Here is a 23,699-nt window from a genome sequence, read left to right on the forward strand (position 1 = left end):
GGGCAGCTTTCCCTGAAAGTGCCTGGAGGGTTAAAGCCTTTGTAATTGTTTATAGTTAATCTGGAAAAAAAAATTCACGCATATTCCAGGAGTCAGACTCCTCAGATCATTCTCCGTGATCTGACTTCTGTCTGTTTCTATAGTCTGTTCATTGGCCACTTCTTGCCTTAGACTCTCCAAAAGTTCTGAGACACTTAACTTGGGCATATATCCAATTGTTTCTTACTTATTTGGCTTTGCTAGTGCTTCTCCTTCAGAATGAATGCTTTTCCTTCTTCTGGTTAGCATCTGTTAACTCTCAGTCCCAATTTACATCTTATGTATGGCCTTCCAGGTTGCTTTCTGTTACTTTGGAAAATGCCTCTCCTTTGTGTTCTCAAAGGACTTTTTGTGTATATTAAAATTGTCTCTTCATGTATCCATTTCTTCCATTGGACTGTGAGGTCCTTGAGGATAATGACTCTGTCACCAAATGACGCCTTAAGTCTCCAATGCCTGGTATAGATCCTTGAGCATCATTGGTGCTTAATAAGTGTTTGTTGATTAAATAGATGAATGAATGAGTGAAATACAAGCTGGTTAGTTTTTCATCTCTAGTCCTTTACAACCAGGTGAGAACCTTTGTTTTTTACTTAATTTCCTACTGCGACCAACCAAATGAAATTACTTAATTTTCTGACCTCTGTACTTGCCTTATGTTCTCTTAAAAGCCTACCATGCCATCTTCTTCCTAGTATATCAACTGAAACTTGACCCCTTCTTAAAGGTCTTTCTCAAAAATCTCTTACTCCTTCAAGTGTTTCCTGATCCCTTTAAAACATGTGTGATCACTTACTCCTTTTTCTGAATTTCCAAAGCTCTGGATTTTTACTTTTCTTACTGCATGAATCTTATGCCATGTAATTCTTTGCTTCTTTTATCCGATTTATTAGATTGTAAATGCCTTGAGATTAGAGATCCTGTGTTCCTCATATCAGTATCCCTTACAGCACCTCAGTCAGTACTTTCCAAATAGTAGTGGACACTCAGAAAAAAAATGTTTGTAAATGAATATAATTAAGCCAAAGCAGAACTAGTTATTGAGAGCCAGAAAAAATATGAAATGCAGTAAAGAAAGGGAGGAAAATAAATCACTTCCGAATGTGAATAATTGCTTCAAAATTGAAAGTACTAGAAAGTTTCTAGGGGATGACAGCAACTATTGAAAGAACTGGCTTCCAACTGTCTTAAAAACCTGGAAGTGTAACCTAATAAGCCCGTTCTCCCCTGTGGATAAGGAGCATATACTTTTGCTAATTTATCCAGGTTGCAAAGAATGGTATATATATTTTCTATTTTATGCTAGGTAAAATCTGTTATTTGCTTTTCCCAGTATTTCCAGCACATTACAGCACCCTGAGCATTTTGGGTTAAAGGCAGCAAGTGTTGGATTATGCTGGCTTGCTGATGCATTTCAGCCTTTAAATTATTTATTTAAAAATATGAATGTCATACATTGGAGGCTGATACTTCTTTGCCTTTTCTGTCTCTCCCTATAACTTATAAACAAACTGTCTTAAGAACAACAGCAACAAAAATGTGCTATAGGGCCTGAGTTTGAGAAAAAAGGGTGTCCTAGATGCCAGAGTAGTGGTTCTTTGCCATGAGACTGGATTCCTATGTATGCTTAAAAACCATGGAGTTTCTACACATTTGGGGCTGGTGATCAGAGCTACTAGAAACATTCAGTGAATATGAATAGATTCCAGACTTTTTAGTAACAAATGCTGACCTACACTACACAGTACTCATGGTATTTACTTTAATTTTACTTACCTGATAAAGAGCAACAGAGCGTTATAACCCCTTCTCCTACCCACCAAACTTATAGTCTTGCTATTTCAATTTTGGTGATGCTAGTGCTGGAAAAAGTAATATCTTGTAATTGTTCTTTGTTGGAATGTGTGCAAATAGTCATATAATTTATAAAAAATTTAAGTTCCATTCTAATCCATCATTTTATAAAAGAGATGTTAAAACGTATAAATGAACTGTCATAATATATTTCTGAGACTAGTATGAATATCTTGGTATAGAAGTAGTAGCATTACCAAAATCCTTTGGTGATGAAGAGTTCCAGATGGAAGGTCTAGCTTTGTTTCTTCATGGCTAAATGGCTTGACTTCTGAGCCTTAATTCTTCACCTGTTAATTTGGTGGTATATTCCTAATTTATAGGATTATTTTGAGAATTAAATGAGTTCATGTATAAAATACTTAGCGTAGAGTGCCTGATACATCACCAACAGTCAGTAAATTTTAGTTCCCATGCCCTTTCCAGAACCTCAGAGTAATTTATTTCTCAAGAGAGTGAGGTCCTATCTTCCTAAGGCTTCAGATTATCCTTTGTGTATATGTTGTCCAGCTCTGTGACTATTTGTTACTGTGATCATACGGCTTAAATATTGAAGACAGTCTCCAAATATAGTACAGGCTCAATTCTTCACTTCTAGGCATGGTTTAATACAAGTTGAAAATTCATAACAGTATCATATAGAAGGACAGTATACATTGATTAAACATATATTGATTAATTGTTTGGGAAACCAAATTATCATCAATATCAATGACTTGAAAGCAGCGTAAATTTGGTTTCCTGAAGAATCAGTGTGTAATAAACTTCCATTTAAGTGTTGTTTCATTGAGGTCTAGGAAGATCATGGGTTTATCGTGCTTACCCATCCCAGACGTTCTCATCGTTTTCCTACTCATTTTCCTTTAACCTTCCTGGAGTGAATTTAGCCAACTGCTCTTTTTACTGTTGCCTCTTCGGTTGCTGAATATGGCTAGGGATGGGGAGGATCACAGTTGTACAGATTAGCGCCACTTCAGCCAAATGGTTTCTAATCTCTGCGAGGCCTTCAGAACTACTTAAGTCATCCTCAAACTTTCCTTTAGCTAGCTTTCTTTCACACGCCCCAAGGCAGCTCTCTAAAATTTTATCCTTTCATTCTGTACTTTACTCAAAACCCTCCTGTTTAATAGAGGAAATAGAAATAACCAGACTGAAATTAGTCCCTCAGTTTTCTTCTCTTCAACCTTAAACTCGTTTATTAAAATGCACAGCCTTATGACCTTCCATCTTGCCACAGAAGGAAATGATTTTGTTTACTTCCAAGGCCATGGTGCTCTTTGTGCAGGATTGTACCTCTTCTCTTTCTCTAGTTTGCTCTTACCTCCTCCTCCTTGCCGTCTTCATTCTTTGGAGTTTGTCTTTTTCACTTGCACACATACTCATCTGTTTTCTACCTTCTTTAATTACCTTATCTCCCTAGTTCCTTTCATTGACAAAAAATTTTAAAATAAAGTCAGTAACTTTTGTATATTGACGCAATGGAATATTTTTCAGCAATAAAAAGAAATATAGTGCTGTTATAGCCATGACATAGTTGGATCTCAAAAACATTATTCTGTGCTTCCTTGGTGGTCCAGTGGTTGGGAATTTGCTTTGCAGTACAAAGAACACCGTTTGATCTCTGGTCAGGGAAGATTCCACATGCCGTGGGCCTACAAAGCACATATGCTACAGCTATTGAGCCCATGCGTCTCAACTACTGAAGCCCAGGCGGCCTGGAGCCCACGCTCCACGACAAGACGAGCACCGCAGTGAGAAGCCCGTGCACCGCACCCGGAGGAAGCCTGTGAACAGCCAGGAAGGGCCGCTCATCTATCCAAATAAATAGTTTTTAAGTAAATAATACATAATTTAAATAATTAAATACTTAGTAATTTTAAAAATAATTTAAAAACAAATATACATTTAATAAATATTTACAAATATAATGAATATTTACATTTATGTAACTTAAATATTAATAAATACTTTAAAAAGAGATGTTACTGCTCATATAGTCAAATATATTAAGAAAATAAAACCATTATGCTAAGTGAAAGTCAGTCAGAGAACTCTACCTACTGTATAATTCCATTTGTGTAAACTATGCAAGATAGGTAAATCTGTAGAGAAAGATAACTAAGCTAATCATTTCCAGGACTGATAAAGGACTTTTTAATGGTTTTTTTTTCCTTAATCAGTTTTGAGGTCACTAGTGATACCACCTTAAGCACATTGTATTATCCAAGTAAATAAATGGCATCTATAAGTATCTGAACACTTAAATTTATTATCAGCTGTAAATAATGCCATATATTTATTTGCATAGCATTTTACTTATGTTGAAGCAATTCCATATACTTTATTTTTTTGATTCCTCACAATAGCACTTTTGTAAATGAATAAATTAGAATTATTTTATTAAAGCAATGGAGGCCCAAAAATGATAAATGACTTACATAGAAGTTGTAGATCTGATATATGATACAGCTAATGTGACTATCTTTACTTTATAGAAATGGAGTGATAATGTTTTTGCCATACACAGAAATTTTAAAGCCTAATGATTTTTTAATAAAAAATTTTCTAAAACTTTAGCTACCCTTTATGTTATAGTATGAATTAGTTATAAATTTGATTTTAAAGAATCTTCCTTAAAAGATAAATTAGACTCAGTTCTTTGGTATCTTTTATATATAATGGAGATATTAAAGAAAGAAATGCATTCTCATGGCTCTCGGAAAAGTTCCAGTACTAACAATGATGCCTTTAACCAATTACTTATACTTTGACTTATTTTAGATTGGCCCAAACTTAAGACACTGCAGTCCAAAGCAAACTCTATATTGTCTAACCTATATACTGTGAAATCCTGTACTTATCCATCCCCAAGGAAGGGAGAATAGTAGGTATGGGATTTCTTTGGAGGGAAATAAACATTTTAAAATTAGATTATTGTGATTGTTGCACAACTCTGTACACATTACAAAGCATTGAACTGTACACTGTAAACAGGTGAGCTTTATGGTATATAAATTATATATTACAAAATTGTTTAAAACACACAAAAAGCAATCAAAACCTTCCCTCCATTCTTCATCCTTCTGGACATTTTTATCAGAATTAAATATTGCTGGCCATTCAGTGCTCTGAAGAATCTTTGCTTGTTTGTCTTTTTGGCACCATTCTATTTTGCTTTTTCTATTATCTTATTGATTATGAGAATCAATTACTTCCTTTCCTGTTCATTTCTTTCCTCTTTTGTAATTTTTAAATATTGTAATTTCCTAGATTTCACTTTTTCCTGTCCTTTCAATATAGTTTTCACTGGATCTAGCACAATACCTAGCTAATAGTAAACACTCAATCAATTTTTGTTAGACAAATATCTAAACCCATTGACTTCCAAGGCTAACCAGTCTCCCAATTTTATATGTCTACTCCAGACTGCTTTTCCGAGTTCCCAAGTTATATTGCTTACTTATTAGCCATGCCTACCTAGACTTCCCAGGTGGCGCCAGTGGTGAAGAGTCTGTGTGCCAATGAAGGAAGTGCAAGAGAGGCTTCAGTCTTTGCTTCCGGAAGATCTCCTGAAGTAGGGAATGGCAACCCACTCCACTGTTCTTGCCTACAGAATTCCATGGACAAAGGAGCCTGGCAGACTACAGTCCCTGGGGCTGGAAAGAGTCGGATATGACTGAGCAACTGTGTACACCTAGATATTATTAGGAATCTATGATATGGTTATGCCAAGCATGTCTACTTAAGCTGCTTCATTTCAGTTAAATAGCATCTTTATCCCCTCCTCTTTTGGTCACAAACCTCAATTTTATTCTCATTATCTCCTTTTTTCTCACCTCCCACATTGAATGTCTCATCAAATCTTATTCCATTTCAAATATGTCTCTGAAATCGTAGCCTCTACACTCCATCCCCACTGTCTTATTTTATATTGCTGCCGTATAACATACAAGGCTGATCATAAATAATCCTTTATTTGAAAAGTTTAGTTATCTCTCTGTTGACTATAAGATATAAAAAGTAACTATTTTAGTTAACCATACAGTGACTTTTGGAATCTTGATACTAACCCTGTTTTTCCTGCCTTAGTTTTTGCCGTTCTGAGGCTGCTTTGAAATGATCTGTCTTACCCAAACCCTCTTGGACAGAAATGCCTTTTTATGTCAGCCTTTGTGCATGATGTTTCTTCTGTTTGTAATGCTGTTTCTATTTTGCCAAGCAGATTCCTGTTTATCATTTAAATTATTTTTAGAAAATCATCTTGTTCATTCTTTAATTATTAAGTGCTAGCTTTGTTTCAGTTACTCTGCTTGGTCAGTGAATTACATAGACACAAACCCTTGTCCTCATGGAACTTACAAAATAGATCCTCACTGAAAGCTTAATGAAATCTTCAGTCCTCCCAGGCAGGGTTAATTAGTACTTTGATTGTAGCTATAATAGTATCCAAAAGAGTTTCTAGAGAAAATGTCTTGTGAAAAGCTCATTGGCTTTGAAGTCCGTAGACTTTTATGATTTACTACTGATGGATAAGACTGAGCTTTTTCATCTTAAAAATGAAAAGAGCAGTATTTAATCATGGAAGGCTTGTAGTGAGGCTTGTTGATAATGCATGTAAAAGAGCACAATGTCTAGCATATAGCAGCCTAATGCAGTAATTGTTATCTAATTTAAAAATTTATTGTTTATATTCTATATTTTCTTATTCTGATTCTAATGTAAAAAATTCTGTGCTGAACCTAGCGTAGTTTATTTGTAAGTACCAAGATTTGGTACATAGTTAGCACTCAACTGATTTTTGCTGAATTATTTTTTACATAAGATTTTTGGGGAAAAGAGAACAGATTTGTGCAATTGGTATGGCTACTGAGGTGAATTTTAGAGTTTCTGGTATCCAATGATATCATGTATTTTAATTTGTTTTTCAATTTTCTGTTGTTAGAGTCTTAACTGGTAGTACAGTTAACATTAGATTTTGATTTCTCATAACCTACTCCTGGTAAAAATACTGAGTGAATAAAGAAATGGTTAACAGGCTAACAACAGCTAGGAAAACTTTGGCATTATTTTTTGAATAATTGACTCCGTTGCAAGATTGTATTTCTTTTGAAAAGTCCAAATTTAATGAAGATGGGTCTCTAGTTGTCTCTGAAAGCAAACAGAAATACACTGAATAGCACCATTGCTTAAGTTCATTACTGCATAAAATGTAATTTTACCTAATTAACACAATGATGCTCTAGTGACCCAATGTAATATAAATTCTCTATGTAAGTCCCCGATAAAGGGTTCCGCTTCAAAAGGTGTCTCTTCTGCAACTGAAGGATTCCTCCCCCCTTTTTTTATTAAGATAGCACAGTGCATAGATCACTTGCATTTGATTTATAGTTGGTATCTGGTAAACAGGTTTTAGTTAGTATTCTTGTCTATCTGCATGAAGGCACAGTAGATTTCAGCTTGTGAGATAAAGCATTCTTTTATATTGTACGATAATCTGTACAGCACCTGCACGTTATTTCAGCGAGATTGATGCAGAAAGTGAAACCCTTCTAGAACTTCAGCACTTTTATCTTCTAACTGACAGTGCACTGAAAATGTTTATGTGCTTCTTTTTTAGAGGTTACCACTTAAGTTATAGCTAATGTCTAGTGTTAATTTTTAATCTAAAACTATAGAATTAGAAGCTAGCCAGATATAGGAGTCAGAAAAATAGGTAATATACAAATTTAAGAGCAAAATATGAATACCAAAATTTTCTAGGATTTAGAACTTTTTTCTGGTCAGAAGAATTTATTACTGACTTGTGGTAAGGTCGTCAAGATTTATCAGGTATTGTCACAAGAAAATAGGAAAGATGGAAAATGGAATATTTTTCTAATATAATTGAATTTGACAGTTATTCTTTTTAAGACTAGAATTCATTTATTGGTGTAGATCCAAGTTACATAAAAATAACCCTACAACCAAAGGGATCAGAAACATGCATATATTTGACTAATTTAAATAATGTGACAATACATTTAGATTATATAATAGCTAGAATAATTTTTATAAGAGCTAACCCTCATTTCAGTAATTAACATTATTTTACTGTAATAGAATGATAGTAGAACATAATATACCTTAATAGAACAATATGAATTTAATGACTTCAGTGAAATAACTGTCCGTGTTTCTCTTTTGTTCTTGATTAGTTTATTCTGAATATTGAATTTTGCCTGTTTTTTTTGACAGTCATGCCTGTTTGTGATCTGAACACCTTTTCCTGCATCAGGGAAATGCTAAATGTGTGACTGCTACTGATAGCATCTGAAGGGCTTATGCTGTTGCCTATTCTGAAGATTAGGTTTAACTTGGGCAGGGAATAAAGGAGCCTGAGCAAAGAAGGGAGCGGGGAGAAGATAAGATGTTCTCAGGGCACCCTGTCATTTCTTATAGGGTGCTTGAATACAGCAGCACAAAAAGAACATTGCACAACTCCAGGAGTGCCACTTGCACAAATTGTGGTGAGAATAGCACTCCTTCGCGTTGTGCCATTTAATAGAGCTCTGCTCTGTCACACATAAGTTTTGAATTCTTACTATTTTCTCATCTGTCTTTTCTCAAGGTCAGAGACAAAATATCTTAATAATCTTTGTATCCCTAGCTGCCGGCTCAAGGTTGAGTTAGTCATTATTAGACAGTGTTTTAGGAGTCTACTTCTGTATCCATCCATTCAGCACTGTTAATTGGCTGGTTGGATGGCCATACTTTCTCTGAGGAAAGCTAAAGTTTAGAGAGTCTTATAATTTACTTGTGGAAAATAATATATTATTTATAGGTAAACCATTCAACTATTAGAGGAAGATTATGGATCATCCTTTAGTTACTGATTCTCTGTTTTAATATTTCTTCCTTTCTAAGTAATTCTCTTTTGGCTCATCCTTATTCATTTTCTTTAGTAGATCAAATCACTGTCCACAGTGGGCCTGGGAGGGGAACAAATAGCCTATTTATTTCATCTGTCAGTTTTGTTCTTTAGAATAGAAAGTACATATTCTTTATATAAAAAGGCATTGGGTTATATTATGTAGCTCATAACAATATGTTAAAGTTATGTTTGTACAAATACATATATGTGTAGGTTTTTAAAAGAGTAGAAAGGTAATTAGATGACTTTTGCAGAGTCAGACACGACTGATGCAACTGAGCATGCACGCATGCTTATACTTTGAAAAAGACAGGCCTGTGTTATCATTTTAATGTTAGACTTTGAGATTAGACCAAAGAAAGGGAAAGAAATAATTAGAAAGAAACATTAGAACATTTATTTTCACTGTCATTATTTACACATGCACAGCTTTTCAAATACAGTGTACTCCTGTTAGTCAAAGGTACTTGGAGCTTGTGTACTAACAGGGGACCTAACTACCAGACCTTTTATAGAGAAGGCTTTATTTCTAGATCTTATAGAGCCTAGGGTTACATCCTGAATTTGAGTACTTTTTTGAGGATCTTAGTTTTAATTATTTGTAGAAGTGGATATAGATGAGGTTTGTGAATGTGATATCATGTAGTACTAATATAATTTTTTTGATAGATACAGATATATAGAGGTATAGGTATATAGTGATCTAGATGTATATTTATAAGTTCTCAGAATAAGTGATTTCTCGTCTTATCCATGCTTGTATTTGGTTAGCAGTCTGTTTCTGAATACATGAAGTCTTTTAAATTTTTCTACCATACCACAGTGATAACTGCAAAAATATATAACAACTTAGTTCATAAACTTATGAGAAAAGTGTTGGATCAGTTTCCCAAATATGTCAGTTTCTCATCCTTTTTCCCCTAGAAGGATATTTTGGAGAGGGAGTGTCAGTATTTCCTAAATAAGAGTGAAATCTTTATGTGAATAATCAAAAGATATTAAGTTGATGATTGGCACCTACATTTCCCCTTTCCAGTCATGTTCTAAACTGACAAATTGTGACTCATTTTCTCAGCGATAGAGCTTTATGCTGAGACTGTATGTTGTTGGAAGGAGCAGAGTTGGGACAAAACAGTGAATTTTTATGTCTCAGTTTCTTACTATGTAGATGACTTTAAACTTACTAGTAATTATCCTTATCTGAAAGAAAAAATGAATATGACTTATTTTTTTCAAAGAACATGTATTACTCTTAACAATCAGAAATTGGTTGATAAATGCTAATTTTTTCGAAGGAGGCTAATAGTGATTCCATTTTGAGTAAATTCCTTGAAGGTTTTTATTCTGCATTATCTGGAGAGACTTTTTAAAATGTATTGAAAGTGTTGGTCTCTCTAACTAATTTTTGTAATCCATTGTGGATCTGTGATCTGAAATGAGTGATTTTGCTTTTATCTTCAGACTAAATTGTTGTAACAGGGGGTAGACTACTTGTATTGAGAAGATATTCTGAGATGTAGTTTTCAGGATAGTGGAAAGATTATCATGCTGAGGTAGAGATTTCCTCATTTTATTTGGATATATATAAAGTATATTTAAATTTTTGATAGAATGTTTACATTTGAAGACAGAAGTCCATAATTAGGGTAAATAAAACTTACCTTAAAATCTTTTCTACGATGTGCACAGTTTCTCCGTTTCTAATACATCAGTGTTTTTGTTTCAGCCAAATGTCACCATTGTGACCCATTATTTGTTACTGTTGAAGAGCACAAAAATAAATACTATAGTTCTGTTTCCTCCTAATTGTGGTTATTATTGTTACAGATATTTTTTTGAGTTTCTTGAAAATTTGTGAATGATTTTTATAATTCCTCTGGGTTTTCTACTGCTTGACAAAAATGATCACACACATGCTTTAATAGCCATCAGATTTGACTTCTCTCTCAAGTATTATACTGGAATCTATTGTTACCTAATTTAGTAACAATTTTGTAATAGCAGCTTAACATCTCTTATAATTTTAATTGTTATCAAGAAGAATGACATCGTTTAATCTGACTCAAAATTCAGAAGGATGGATGAATGACAAATTAATAATTTACCACCTTTGCATAACACTGAAGCACAGAATATTAGAAGGATTGATGGCAGAAAAGGTTAACAAATTTTAGCAGCTTTCATTAGCTTTACACCGTCATATGTTTGTGGTGCTGACTGAAATAGGCTTTGTAGGAGATCTCAGTCTAGGGAACTAATTACTTGTGCCGATTGCTGCTCTGATGAATAGACCCTCATTGTATCATTCCCCTGAAGACGAGGAGCAGCCTGTGATTCACGACTGCATCCTGGCTGATATTTGATAATAATTTTAACAGATAAATGTAGGTGGGCAGAATGATGAAGTACCTATCCAAGCTCCATGACTATCAAAGCCATACACATAGCCATCTGTGTACCGCCTTTCCCCCACTATCCTAAGGAAAATTTTATTAATTGAGTTTGAACAACTGTTTTCTGTGTTTATGTGTATTCTATAGGTATTTCTTATTTAACTTTAAATGCTATCATAATAATAGTTTTCATTTGAAAGCAAAATAAGAAAGAGGTTTTTAATTTTTTTCTCTTTGAGGACTACAGTTCTTACACAGTTTTGTATTCTGCTTAGATTACTTTATAGTTCCTCCTCTTGAGGCATGAGCAAAATCGACAAAGGAAATCTTCTCTGTTTCCTTGCCTCCCAGCATTCTCATGAAGAGCATAGGATTCCTATTGTTTGTGAAAAATATTTTCTTTAAATAATGCCCTGTTTTTTAATGTATGCTTTCATTAATCTGAGCCAATTTTTAATTGGTGAAGTACTTATTTACAGATCTATTTTGAACTTTTAAAGGTAGCCTCTTTAAACCATCAAAATGTGGATAACTTTTATGTAGGTATTTTGGGACTGTCAGTTGGTCAAGGCTACTAATTTGTCAAAGGTGACAGGTACAATTTTATTAGCTCATGAAATACAAGTGAGGTTTTATTTTGCATGAGTCATTTTTTTTTTGCAGAATCTTTGATTATGAATTTTAAAATTTCATTATTGAAACAGACAGGTTTTCATGTTGTATATCTCTAGTGTAAATATATTCTGCAGAGATTTTTTTTAACTGTAAATGAAAAAACTTCATATTAGTGTTTTCCTTAGAAAACATTTTTCAGCATGCTAAATCATGATTAGTTAATAGAAAAGAAAGTTGACATTCATATATTGCCATTTAAAAGATCTACATAATTGGGGAAAATAGAGTGGAACTTGAATTGAGTGAACCCTTTAAAAAATACATTTCTAAAAGTATGCTTTTGATACAGCAATTATTGCACATCATATACCATGTAGTTTTTAATTAAATATAAAAACAGACTACATAAAACAGAAATCCAATCTGATTTGCTTGAAAATAGATTGCTATTTCACTCTATAGGAATGGTTTATTTAAAAACAGTAAGTGGAAAAGAAATGCATTTTCTTGTGTTGTTCTAAGCCTCAGGGGCTAAATGTAATGAATATTTTAAGAGATTATTTTAATTAAATTCCTGCACATCTAAACAGAGTAATATTTTATTATCACATACATAACCATGTAACTGAGATATTCATTAAAGTTAACACTTTCTGGACCAAGAATTCATGGTATGATTTACTGACCTTGTGCAAAAAGGCACAAATTAGGAAGAAAAATGAAGGGGGACAGACTTTGATTAATATAGGTAATGCTATCCCATATTTATAATAGCCTTTTCCCTATTCTGGTTTATAAATGCAGCCACAGAGAAAGGTGCCCTGCTGAGGCTGAAATGAGGCTGAAATCAGAGCACATGCCACTGGAGTGTGGGGAAACTGATCACACTGTCAGCAATTCATTTCAAAATGATGTATTTAGTGCTCATTTCACCTTCCAAGAAAAAGGAAAAGGAGTTCCTTAGACTGGAAGGTGATATTGTTATTTTCAAGGACATACCTAAGTTAAAGATTGCAGAAAGGGGAGTGTGAGGTGGAGGGAGAATTAAGAGGAATGGGAGGGAAAAAAAGGCAGAGCAAACAAGGAGAGCTTTATGCAGAAATTCAGTGCTACCACGCTGTTTGATAATTGCTAACATATGTGGCTTCTCTGTTTCATTGTAGTCGTCCTCGTGAGTTCTGGCGCCTCGACTACTGGGAAGATGACTTGCGGCGCCGGCGACGATTTGTGCGTAACCCTCTAGGATCGACACATCCTGAAGCGACACTAAAAACAGCCGTGGAACATGGTCAGTGTGTAAACCACTCCTTGCCAGTAGCGAGCAGCAGGTACAGTACTTGGTAATGAAGAGCATAACTTCATTATTACAAGGTACTGTAAAATGCTCCAGTGCCATATTCCCCAGCTATTCACCCTGGAATCAGAAGTTAAATTTTTATAGTTAGTGTAAGGTCCTATTAAATTATGGTGTTAAGTGTATTTATTTATTATGTTACACATGCAAAACTTACTTAACATAGACCCTTTGTTTCAGAGTAGGAGGATAAAATATTTCTCCTTTTAAGTGACATACTCAGCTTTGAGTAAATTAATCCAGGACGTCTGTCTTAAATCCATGAATATCAGAAAGACAGCATTTACAAACCAAATAGGTTTCCAGGTCTTGTCGGGTATGTATGGTTTTCCCTCAATCATGGTATTTTAGCATGAGATTATGAAGTGGGAGAGATAGCAATAAACGTCCAAGTACCTCGATACTTTCTGAGCCTTGATTTGTAGATGGTTGTGATAGATGGCTCCTGGAAAAAGAATAGACATTATTTTCATATGTTCCTGTTCTGCATCATCTTGTTATCAGAACTTAACAATTTTTCCATTTTTGATATAATGCATAGCACTGTGATTCATTTGAGGTAGAAGCCTCATGAGCAAATTGGGAAAACTGAAAAAGTCCTTTGGACTTGATAATATACCATCTTTGATCATAGGGTTTCTACATAGGTTTTGTAATTTTTGAAAGCCAATTAAGTTTTGTTGGTCATATTAAATTGTTTTTGATTTTATAAAATAAAAATTGGTTAGTTTTTAGTAAGATGAGAAATAGTTCTTATTTCCCTTCTGTTAAACATGCAGCAGCTTATAGTTAAATGATAATATGTAATATCCAAAATAAATGTTAAATTACATTCAAGAAGGATATTAAGAATTTAGATTAAAAGTCTGTGATCTTAGGTTTGGCCTCAGTCAGGCAGCTTAACCTCTTGCACTCAGCCTTAAAGAGCCATTTCTGGAAGAAAATGTCCACAATATGTCATCAGATACAACACCAAATGTGACATCAGTCCCTTAAAATAAATGATCATACAGAGAATAGTCAATAACAAAGTGATCTTAAAGCAATAATAGTTGCAGGGCCCTACATCTTCAACTACAGGAGGTGGAGAAGGAGAAATAAGATGTAGAATTAATTAGGCCACTTTTGCTTTTAAGGTTCAAGTGCTTTTTATGTAGTGCTATGAATTTCAAGAGTTTTATATATATTTTTTTTCTTCTTTCATTTTGTTTTTGGCCTTCTTTTGGTTTTAGTTAATAACTCTTACACTGAAAAAAAATTAGCCTTTTGCAGTTTTATTCTCAAAAAGATGTTGCCATGTGCACTTAAAATTTAATAAGTATCTTTCTTATTAATTTTCATTGAGCATTCAGTTGTGAGTTCTGAAGTCTATGAATGACAGTAAAAATATTTTTATGAAAAATTTTCCTTTTCTATCTGGATGGGGCCCTGTTTTCTAAAATTGCGTATAGGCAAACTGTTAGTACTTTATTGTGAAAGAAATAGCACTAACTGAATTTAAAATTTGTTGTACAGACCTTAGTAAAATCAATTGATCAAAAATAGTACATTGAACCACTTTGGGGAGTCATAGGATATTTTATAATGAGTAAATTTTAATTTTGTTGTTGAATTTTAACTTTTCAAATAACATTATGTCAACTTTTTTAATGCTGAGTCAGATGTTTTTTAAAAGATATTTGTTAGCAATGGTCACTGTCATTTAAGACTTAGAATCCTATTTAGAAGTAGATTTCACTCTAGTTAGTCTAAATAGTAATTGAAAGGTTAACATAATGTTATATGTGTTTTATTATGCATTTTTAAATTAAGAGAGAAGTAAAGTTTAGCATTTTATGTAATTCCATTCTATTTGGCAATGCTTTATACTAGTTTCATAATGATTGATATTTAAAGGACTGCAAGATTAAGAATATATGTTTAAATCTGAAATATATTTTTAAAAACGAACAAAATGTGTGCTATGTAGTAGATGCTTCCAATTAAGAAGATGTTATATTTTATATAAATTTTAAAAAAAGGTAAAAGCTCTAGCTAATCAAATATTATATATTATAAAATTTTAAATAATAATGATTAGTCAGTTTTGGAACTCAGCACATTGTTTGATGTCTGCGATTTATGCCACTGTATTAGGTAAGCAAAGAGCTTAATTTTTTGATGTTTTATTAATTGGAGTTATCTTTTAGTTCACATTCAATTTTAGTTTTGTGTTAATCATAAAGGTCTTTGTTTTTCTAATCCTAACTTAATTACAGTAAGGAAGCTAATAAAAATAAATATTGATATATTAAGAATCAAGAATGCAAAACAACATAGTTAATGTGATCAAAATGCAGTTGAAATCATAGAATTTATTGTGGATGAACACTGTGCTTCAGTGTTGGAGTCAAAGAATTAAATAGATTTTCCTGAAGATAGTATGTCACTTTAATGCTCTTAGGACTTTTCACTTTTATTTGTAATTTAACTAAGGAGACAGGACATTTTGAAAATGCAGAATCTTAAAACATCACAAACTATAGTACTATTATTCAAAGAAGGTATCTAAATAGAAATACTGTTGGTGATTAGTTATATATTTTAGTAGTAGGAGCCATCCTTTTTTATGGATTGATTTGATTTGAAGGAAAGCCTCTGGTGTAAGGGTGGCAGAGTAAATACCTGAAGAGTGATGTTCTCTGTTCAGGCGATCAATACCAGCCCCATGACTCTACTTCTGGCTACCTTCTAGTTAAAAACAAATTTTTTAATTCTGACAATTTAATTGCCCTTCCCAAGTTCACATTAACTTGCTTGGGGAAAAGGGCTTTAGGTAATTTTTCACAGAGAGACCCTCCAAAGTGGTTATTTATAAAAGTCATTTTGTAATGGGAGATTTCTTTAACTTTGTAGAAACTGAGTCATATTTTAAAATTAAAATTAATACTTCCTCTTATGATGAAATATTCTTTATAAAAACTAGCAGCAGGAAACAGAGGTGGGTATTTGATTTTTTGAGGGCATTTTCTCCAATTTTGTAGTTTTAAACTTTATCAGAAATCAGTTATAATGATTTGTAACTTTCTCCTAATGCGCCGAGACCAGTTTGCCAGTTATTTATCATCAGTACATTTTAGATCTGAAAAGGACTTAAAGCTAAAGTCTAGTCTGACTTTATTCTTTACAGATAAGGAAGCTGAGGAAACAAAAGTCCAACATACTTCTTAGTAGATACAGAGCTAAATCCCAGGTTAACTGATGGCTCATCAGATTTTCTTATCACTCTGCTGTACTGTCTTCTAAAATTCATTGTTAAATATAATGGGAATTTTATACTCAAAGACATGTAAAAAATGTTTTAAATGGTAGAAAGGTTGGTTTTAATTCAAATACTCAAACAGTTTAGCACTAGAATCCTATTGCATTTAAGACATGTTTGTTTTGTAGAGAATTTGCATACTAATAGAAGTATATGAGGAGTATTTTACACAGTTTTACAAGTGTCTTGTAATCACATTTACTGATACAAGCAACTCATCTGATTTTCTAGGGATGACAGACCATGTAAAGACCGTAAATCATGTCATTCTCTCATATCTTCAAATAATGCCAGATATGATTGCTTCTATTTTAGGATAAACATATATTAGATTTCTGTCTAAAGCTTTTGAGAAACCCATGTTGGACATGGCTTTTTCTCCTAATTACACTTTGTAGTTTAACTAACTTTTCTAGAATAAATTTTATTGACTTTGGAAATTGTATAAACTATAAGGGGGAATTAGTTTAGGACAGTAGTTGAATATAAGATATTCTTCATGCGTCCTGTTCAGAATCAACAATTATGGTATCCACTACACATCACACTAAGTGGATACTCATATTTATTTTATGTATAATTAAGGTCACTTTGTTATACCAGTCATTATCTTTCTTTTTCAATTAACAAAGTGGCTAATTCTTAATGTATAAACCTCTTTTACCGTAATATGGACTATTGATCATTCCAGTTCACTAGAACAGTCACTGGACTTTTAAAAAGAGATTATATATCATGGGTAGAACAGTATTCTATATTCTTTTCCGGTTTTAATTTTACTTGGCTCGTCTCTGTTACCTAGATAAATCAACTCATGCCCAGAGCTAGCTCTGAAGAACTCAAACTTTACATTTTGAGGACCAGCTTTTCTCTGAGCCTGCTCATTGCACGTAGCCCCAGTGAATCACATGTTTCAAATAAAACATTTTGTACAGATTTCTGCAGTTTTATGTAGCAGTTGCAACTTAGTTATCAAGTTAGGATAAATATTAAATCAGAATAAGATACGAGATTAGTGGAGGCAGTTTGTTGATAGTGAAATGAAAAATTTAAACAGTTGTCATGTTTTTTAGTAATGTTATTAACTAGAGAAGATGTGACTCCAGCTTTAAAATTGAACCAAAAGTATATTTTGACTTCATCCAATTAAACTTTTATACAAGTGTAGGATACACTCACGGAAGATATTAAAATAATTGATTCTTGTTTTAATGGTTGATTGAGTATAAGACAAATGAAAGTTAAAAACATACTTTTCCCAGCACATATAAACATGGTAATTATCTTTTATTTTATGCTTGGGACAGTTTTGTTCTAATTTTGAGGAGGGGATAAAAGTTCTTTAGTAGAAAGCTATTAGACCACTGAGAATTGAACACCAGCGCATGTGGTGTGTATTAGAGTACTGTTGGTAATTTTACTGCTGCTAACTTAAAATCCTCAAGGGGGAGTTAATTACAGGAAAACCATTCTAAATATCAGTAAGCTGCATATTTTCCATGACAAGAGCTTTTTCACTTGAGGTTGAACAATCCCAGAATCTGAGCTTGTAAAAATAAGTAAATAAATAAATTAAAGTAGTACTTGTATGTGTACAGTAGAACTATAGTGTTTTAAATATTTTCCATAAAATTTTATTTAAATCAGAAGTTATTGTCTTATTTGTTGTCAGCATGATGAGAAACATATTTAAAATTTTTAAATTTCAGTTGGAAGGGATAAAACGTTATAGTTAGTAATCATTTAAATGAATGTAATTTATTTACTGAGCTATTTTAAACCATTGCATATTGCCACTGACGACTCTTACAGTCATTTCATTTTTTTGTAAATGTTTTCAGATTAAATTTCTTCTTCCTTCTTTCAAATAAGATTGATATACTTCAGCACATGTATGGCAGTAATCAGAGAAAGTAATGAGTGAGCTGTTGAATTTAGTTGTTTCAGATTTGTTGGGCCTGTGTTCATCAAATTTAGGTTTGGAAATGAATATGTCTTTATTCTGTACTTATTTCTTATGATTGTGACTTAATCTTTTAAAATGCATTATGGGAAACATTAGATTTAGTGAACCAACCAGTAAATTATGTATACATTCATATTTGTATATTGATTATTTTCATTTTCTCTGAAGCCCAGATTCTGGTGCCACAGTGACTAGATTGAATTCCTTACTCTACTTCTCATTAACTGTGTTGCCTTGAGGAAGTTATAAAACCTCTCTGAGTGTGTTTGTGCATGTGAAAAGGAGAATTTAGCAGAAGGCATATGAGAATTAAATGAGTTAAATGTCTAAAGTGCTTTTGAATACTCTTCGGTATATGATAAGTATATTTAATTTTAGCATTATTGTTATTATTTCTGTTTTGAAGGAATTATGCATAGTGAATTTGTGCTAAAACTCTTGACTGGCTACTGTTAATTTATTATAATTTACTTCATAACAAAATACAGATGATGATCATTTTTCTTGTGTTTCTCTGTGACTAATTTATTTTTAGCAAAATTGTTAGTAAGTTGAAAAAGATCTTGTTAGCAGTGTTTATGATTTCAAGGTAAGGAAATATAAATGCTGCAAATATAAACAATGATCTAAAAACGTATACTCCTATTTTCCAAAAAAATAGTGGGTTTTTGCTATGTTACTTTATAGTATTTAAGAAAATAGAGCCATTTTAATATATACTTTTAAGTTCTTTTCAATTATTGAGACCTTCATATATTTTTACCATACTATGCTATATGTGGGTGTGAGAGAAAATAAGATTTTATTTATCCATAGAGGATAATCAATACTAAGTAGAGAAAGCTTCTTCCCATGACCTTCTTATTTAATAGAAAGCTCCTGTATTCATTTAAATAATGTCATAAATATTATATGTAAATGTTATACATGGTGAACTCACAATAAATATGATAAAAATAAACTTTTACCTTTAACATTATCCATAACCATACCTATTAAACTCAAAGAAGCCTTGCTTTGTCACGTTAACCAGTTAGGACACATGCAGTTTAACTATTTAGAATAAATTCTATAGATAAATATTTCTTCAGACTGAGTGCTGTATCCTGTATCTGGGTTTGGGGCCTTGTGTCTCAGCAGGTATTGCAGTGGAGCAAAAAGCCTCTCCATCTGATTGCTGTCAGTAGCTGCTGCCTGGTGGAGCAGGTGCTTTTACCTCTCAGGTCTCCTGGGTGGAAACCAGGAATGTCAGTCACATAGGGAGGATTCTGAACTTTCCCTTATGCGACACTATGGGCTTTAAAAAAATCGCAGTCTAGAAGTTAGTATCTGCTTTTGTGTGTTTCTTAAGGAGAAGGCTGCTCAAAGTGAGGGGAGTCGTCTTGGAGGGTTACAGGGTTTTGAGCTTCTGCCCGGACTCTTTGCAGCTGCCCTCCCGCTCGTCTCCCTGGGTGTACCGCTGGCTGTGGGTGCTCTTCCCTTTCCTTCCTTCCTTCCCTCATGCTGCCTCGGCACTGTGATTCTGGCGGTTCTGGCGCGGCTGCTCTGCACAGGCTGCTCCAGTTCAGGCGGTGTGAGGCTCCATGCCCAGATGCTTCTCATCGCAGGCTTTCTGTTATGTTTGCCCCCGGGGTGTCTTAGCCCTTTAGTTTAAACACAAGGAGGAGGTAGTGTTTGAGCCTCCACTTCGTTTCCACACTGCCTTGCTCTTGGATATTTGTGTAAGGGCTGCAGCAGGGGTGTGGCAGGGGTGAAATGTATGGAAGGTCAGTATGAAGGAAAGAGGGCGGATGGAGGGAGAGGAAGAGCCTGCAGCTTCTGGAAGCTGCTATGGCTTTATTAGCATCAACCATGGCCTCAGAAGCTGGCCTGGATCCTCATTGGCTGCAAATAGCTCTCGGCCCTAAACTCTTCTTATTTCTGGATTCTCCTTCACAGCCACTCCCCCACCATTGCAGAATGTTTGTGGGTATAATATTATTCACAAGAATAAATCAGTCTTCCTTTTTTTTCAGTGTTAAGCGGGTATTGTTTCCAAAACTAGGTTCTGATTTTTTTCTACTAACAAAGAAAAAGTGCTGTTATTGAACCCTCTTCTGCCTTAAATATAAGTAAACAAATGGTTCAGTGAGCAGTGCCAGGGTCAGATTTAATGGGATTAGGGTGCTTGTTCAAGGTAACGTTAGACTAGGTTTGGGGAATCACAGTTGTCAGAAGGAGTGTGTGGGCCATGCCCATCACTTTCCCCACCCTGGATGATGCTGGGTAAAATGAGTGACCATCTTGGCCACCTCTCCTTACCTCAGTTCCCTGCCCCTCTGCCACAGGACTCTTCCCAGAGTTGATGGACAGCTTTGTTTCCTTTTCATTTCAGCTGCAGATGAAGATATTCTTGCTAAAGGAAAACAGTCCATCAAGAGTCAGGCTTTAGGAAATCAGAACTCAGAAAACGAGACCCTCCTGGAAGGCGACGATGATACTCTGTCATCCATGGATGAGAAAGATTTAGAGAATCTCACCGGTAAATTCAGTGGTTGTGCACATACTTCAGCTAGCTCTGGTCCAAGAAGCATTTAATTACTTACTTTTCCAGCTGTGACTGCTAGGACTACCAGCTTTGCACTGACAATTATGTTAAATGAAGACTGCTTTTGTTCTTCTAAACATTTTCCCCCTCATCTTCAATACTGTATCCCCGTTACTCTATTCTGTGCATTCTCTTTACCCTACTCATCTTTTTCTTTGATGAATCTTTACTGAGAAAGAATAAAAGTATAAAGCAGCAACAACAGAACTGCATCACCCATCTAATGGGAGTTAACCTAATCTCTACAGAATGAGAGCTATAAGTAAAATTATGGCAATTGCTTTGTAAATAAAGCTTGGAGGCAGATGAGCTATTTGCTTTGATATACAGATCTTAAGAAACATGCTGCATATACATTTAACTCTCTCTCAAAAAAAAATCCATTTCAAGAAATGCTATGGCTTTTTACAGGATTCACATATTTTACCTGATGTAGGAATTTTTGATTTGCGCTCTGCAGATTTTCAGTTTTACTTCCCTTAAGGGAAAAATTCTCTTGTTTAGCTTGAAATTTTAGTCATTCATTAAATGGCTTTTTTTCTTTAATGCCCGAGACTATGTCCCTCAAGGAGGAAAGTCTGAAAGATTCTACAACTTCTATAGATGAAAGTTATATACCCTTCTATTTTGATAACTTTAAAAGGCATGAAAAAAATCTTTCATTTAGTGACATATCTGCAACCATGCAATAATGAATGATAATGAAAAGCAAAAACATGATGGTATCTTCTTTGATGGCCGTAAATCTCTTTGTAAAGTGAAATAAAATTAATTGGAGCATACTGTTAAGGGGTTTGGGGTGGGAGTAGAGAGGAAGGTGTGCGCTGCTATTCTCTAGTCTCTTCCTTTGCATCCATTTACTTTGCCTCTATTCTTTCTACTAGTAATACATTCATACAGTAATAGAGGTGAAAGGGGAGTTTAATTATATAATCTTGACAATGGCAATAGGATTAAGAAGTAATCCACACTAATAAAGTGGTGTGGGTTAGAAATGAAGTGGAAATTGTCAGGGGTCTTCTGTAGGACCTAGGCTGCTCCAGCTCCTGCAGCTGTCTGCTTACTCTGTAATTGAATGTCTGAGAATGATTGAAAAAATGTTATTTCTTCTCAGGATTACATGCTAATGTACGGAGGGCAAAGGAGACAGCAAAAGAACACATAGCTGCTTATTTCATCCATTTATGGGGATGAGCTTTGGGAAATCATGGCTGTTCTGCAGTTATCTGCTGCCCATCTGCAAACACAATGTATTTGTACATTGGGAATAGAGGGCAAAACCTGCTCTGATCTCCGCAGAGCATCCCTCCTATTGTCCTGCTGGCACACATTAAGATTGATGTGAGATTAAGGACCAACACCCTTCCAACAATCGATGGAAATGTCAATTCATCTGAATTTTGAAACACTTATTCACCCATTGATTACCTGAATAGGTGTACCTTGTTTGTAGGCACTATATTAATTCAAGACTATAAATGCCAGTCTTGTCTTGCTTTTTTCTTCACCTATAGGATTTTTCCAATGAGGAATTAACATGGAATTTCAAAACCTTACTACATCTATCGCTACATAAGTATATATATGTATAATCATTATTTTTAGTCCTTGTTTTAGGTTTGGCTCTGATATACTTTATTCTCTTCTATCTGTAGGGAATCCATTGTTTTCAGTAGCAGGCTGATTTGTCTCTTTGATAAGCCCTGTGGAGATCTGATTATTCCAATAAAAATTCATTCACTTGGAAACCCACCCTCCAGCTGTTTACTCCCAGAGTCCCCGAACTACACTAATATTAGATTTGGACGCATTGAACAATATTTAACAATGGAAGGGCAGGCTTAGAAAAAGAAGTATTTTTCCCAATTTTTTATGGGGTAAAGTTGTTATGGAAGAGGTTTTGTGTCACCTGGCAGACAATCTTTATCAGATAATATGGTTTAACATTTCTCACTTCACTGCTGGTGATCTTTTTATAATCATGCCTCAGCCAAACACTAAGCTAACCTCTGGCCTTGGAAACCTATTGAGTCTTCCTCGCTCCTAGTTGTTGTTCCATGTTGTTTGATAGCCTGAGGCTTGTTTTCTAAATGGAATGTGGATGGACTTATTTAGGCAGAGTCACCTTCTAACCAGGAGATTAGACCAAAGCTTTGCAGACTCCTTGTAAAATAATTGCATTGTAGTTTACTGTTATGATTAACTGCCTTTTATATACAGATTTCTTAATATGAGAACCCTAACTTTGCATTTTCAGAGGGAGGTTTGGGGTGGACAGAATTTGTGAGTGTAAAAGGGGTTGGCAGGCAGTTTGCTAGAGGAGAGAATTTAAAAATTATATGAAATTTCTGCCTGAATCATCCACTTGATTTTTTGAAAAAATGTCACTCCAACTGTCCGGCTTGTCTTTTCCTTTTGGCAGGTCCTGTTAGCCTGAGCACACCAGCTCAGCTTGTGGCTCCCTCTGTTGTAGTAAAGGGGACTCTTTCTGTCACCTCCTCCGAACTCTATTTTGAGGTGGATGAAGAAGACCCTAACTTCAGGAAAATCGACCCCAAGGTGAGAAGATGAGGAGTGGGTTTCTTTTTTATGGAATTTTTGTTTTTCTTATGATGGGATGGTGGACTGCTGTTAAGTAAGACTGGCGTTAGTAAAATCTGAGAGAGAGAGTTTGCATTTC

The 23,699-nt window shown here is 34.3% G+C and overlaps 1 protein-coding gene across 5 annotated transcripts in view; it reads left to right on the forward strand.

The window, feature by feature from the left end:
• The window catches only part of LRBA (LPS responsive beige-like anchor protein), a 748,625-nt gene that overhangs the window by 410,457 nt on the left and 314,469 nt on the right, over positions 1–23,699 (forward strand). For all 5 annotated transcript variants that reach the window (XM_040251453.1, XM_040251452.1, XM_040251455.1 and 2 more), the window contains exons 38-40: positions 12,975–13,099; positions 20,807–20,953; positions 23,442–23,578. In XM_040251453.1, the coding sequence (XP_040107387.1) occupies positions 12,975–13,099; positions 20,807–20,953; positions 23,442–23,578 (409 nt within the window). The remainder of the gene's footprint in view (positions 1–12,974; positions 13,100–20,806; positions 20,954–23,441; positions 23,579–23,699) is intronic.

The sequence above is a fragment of the Oryx dammah genome, unplaced genomic scaffold (genome assembly GCF_014754425.2).
Source record: "Oryx dammah isolate SB20612 unplaced genomic scaffold, SCBI_Odam_1.1 HiC_scaffold_12, whole genome shotgun sequence".
NCBI classification, from domain to species: Eukaryota; Metazoa; Chordata; class Mammalia; order Artiodactyla; family Bovidae; genus Oryx; species Oryx dammah.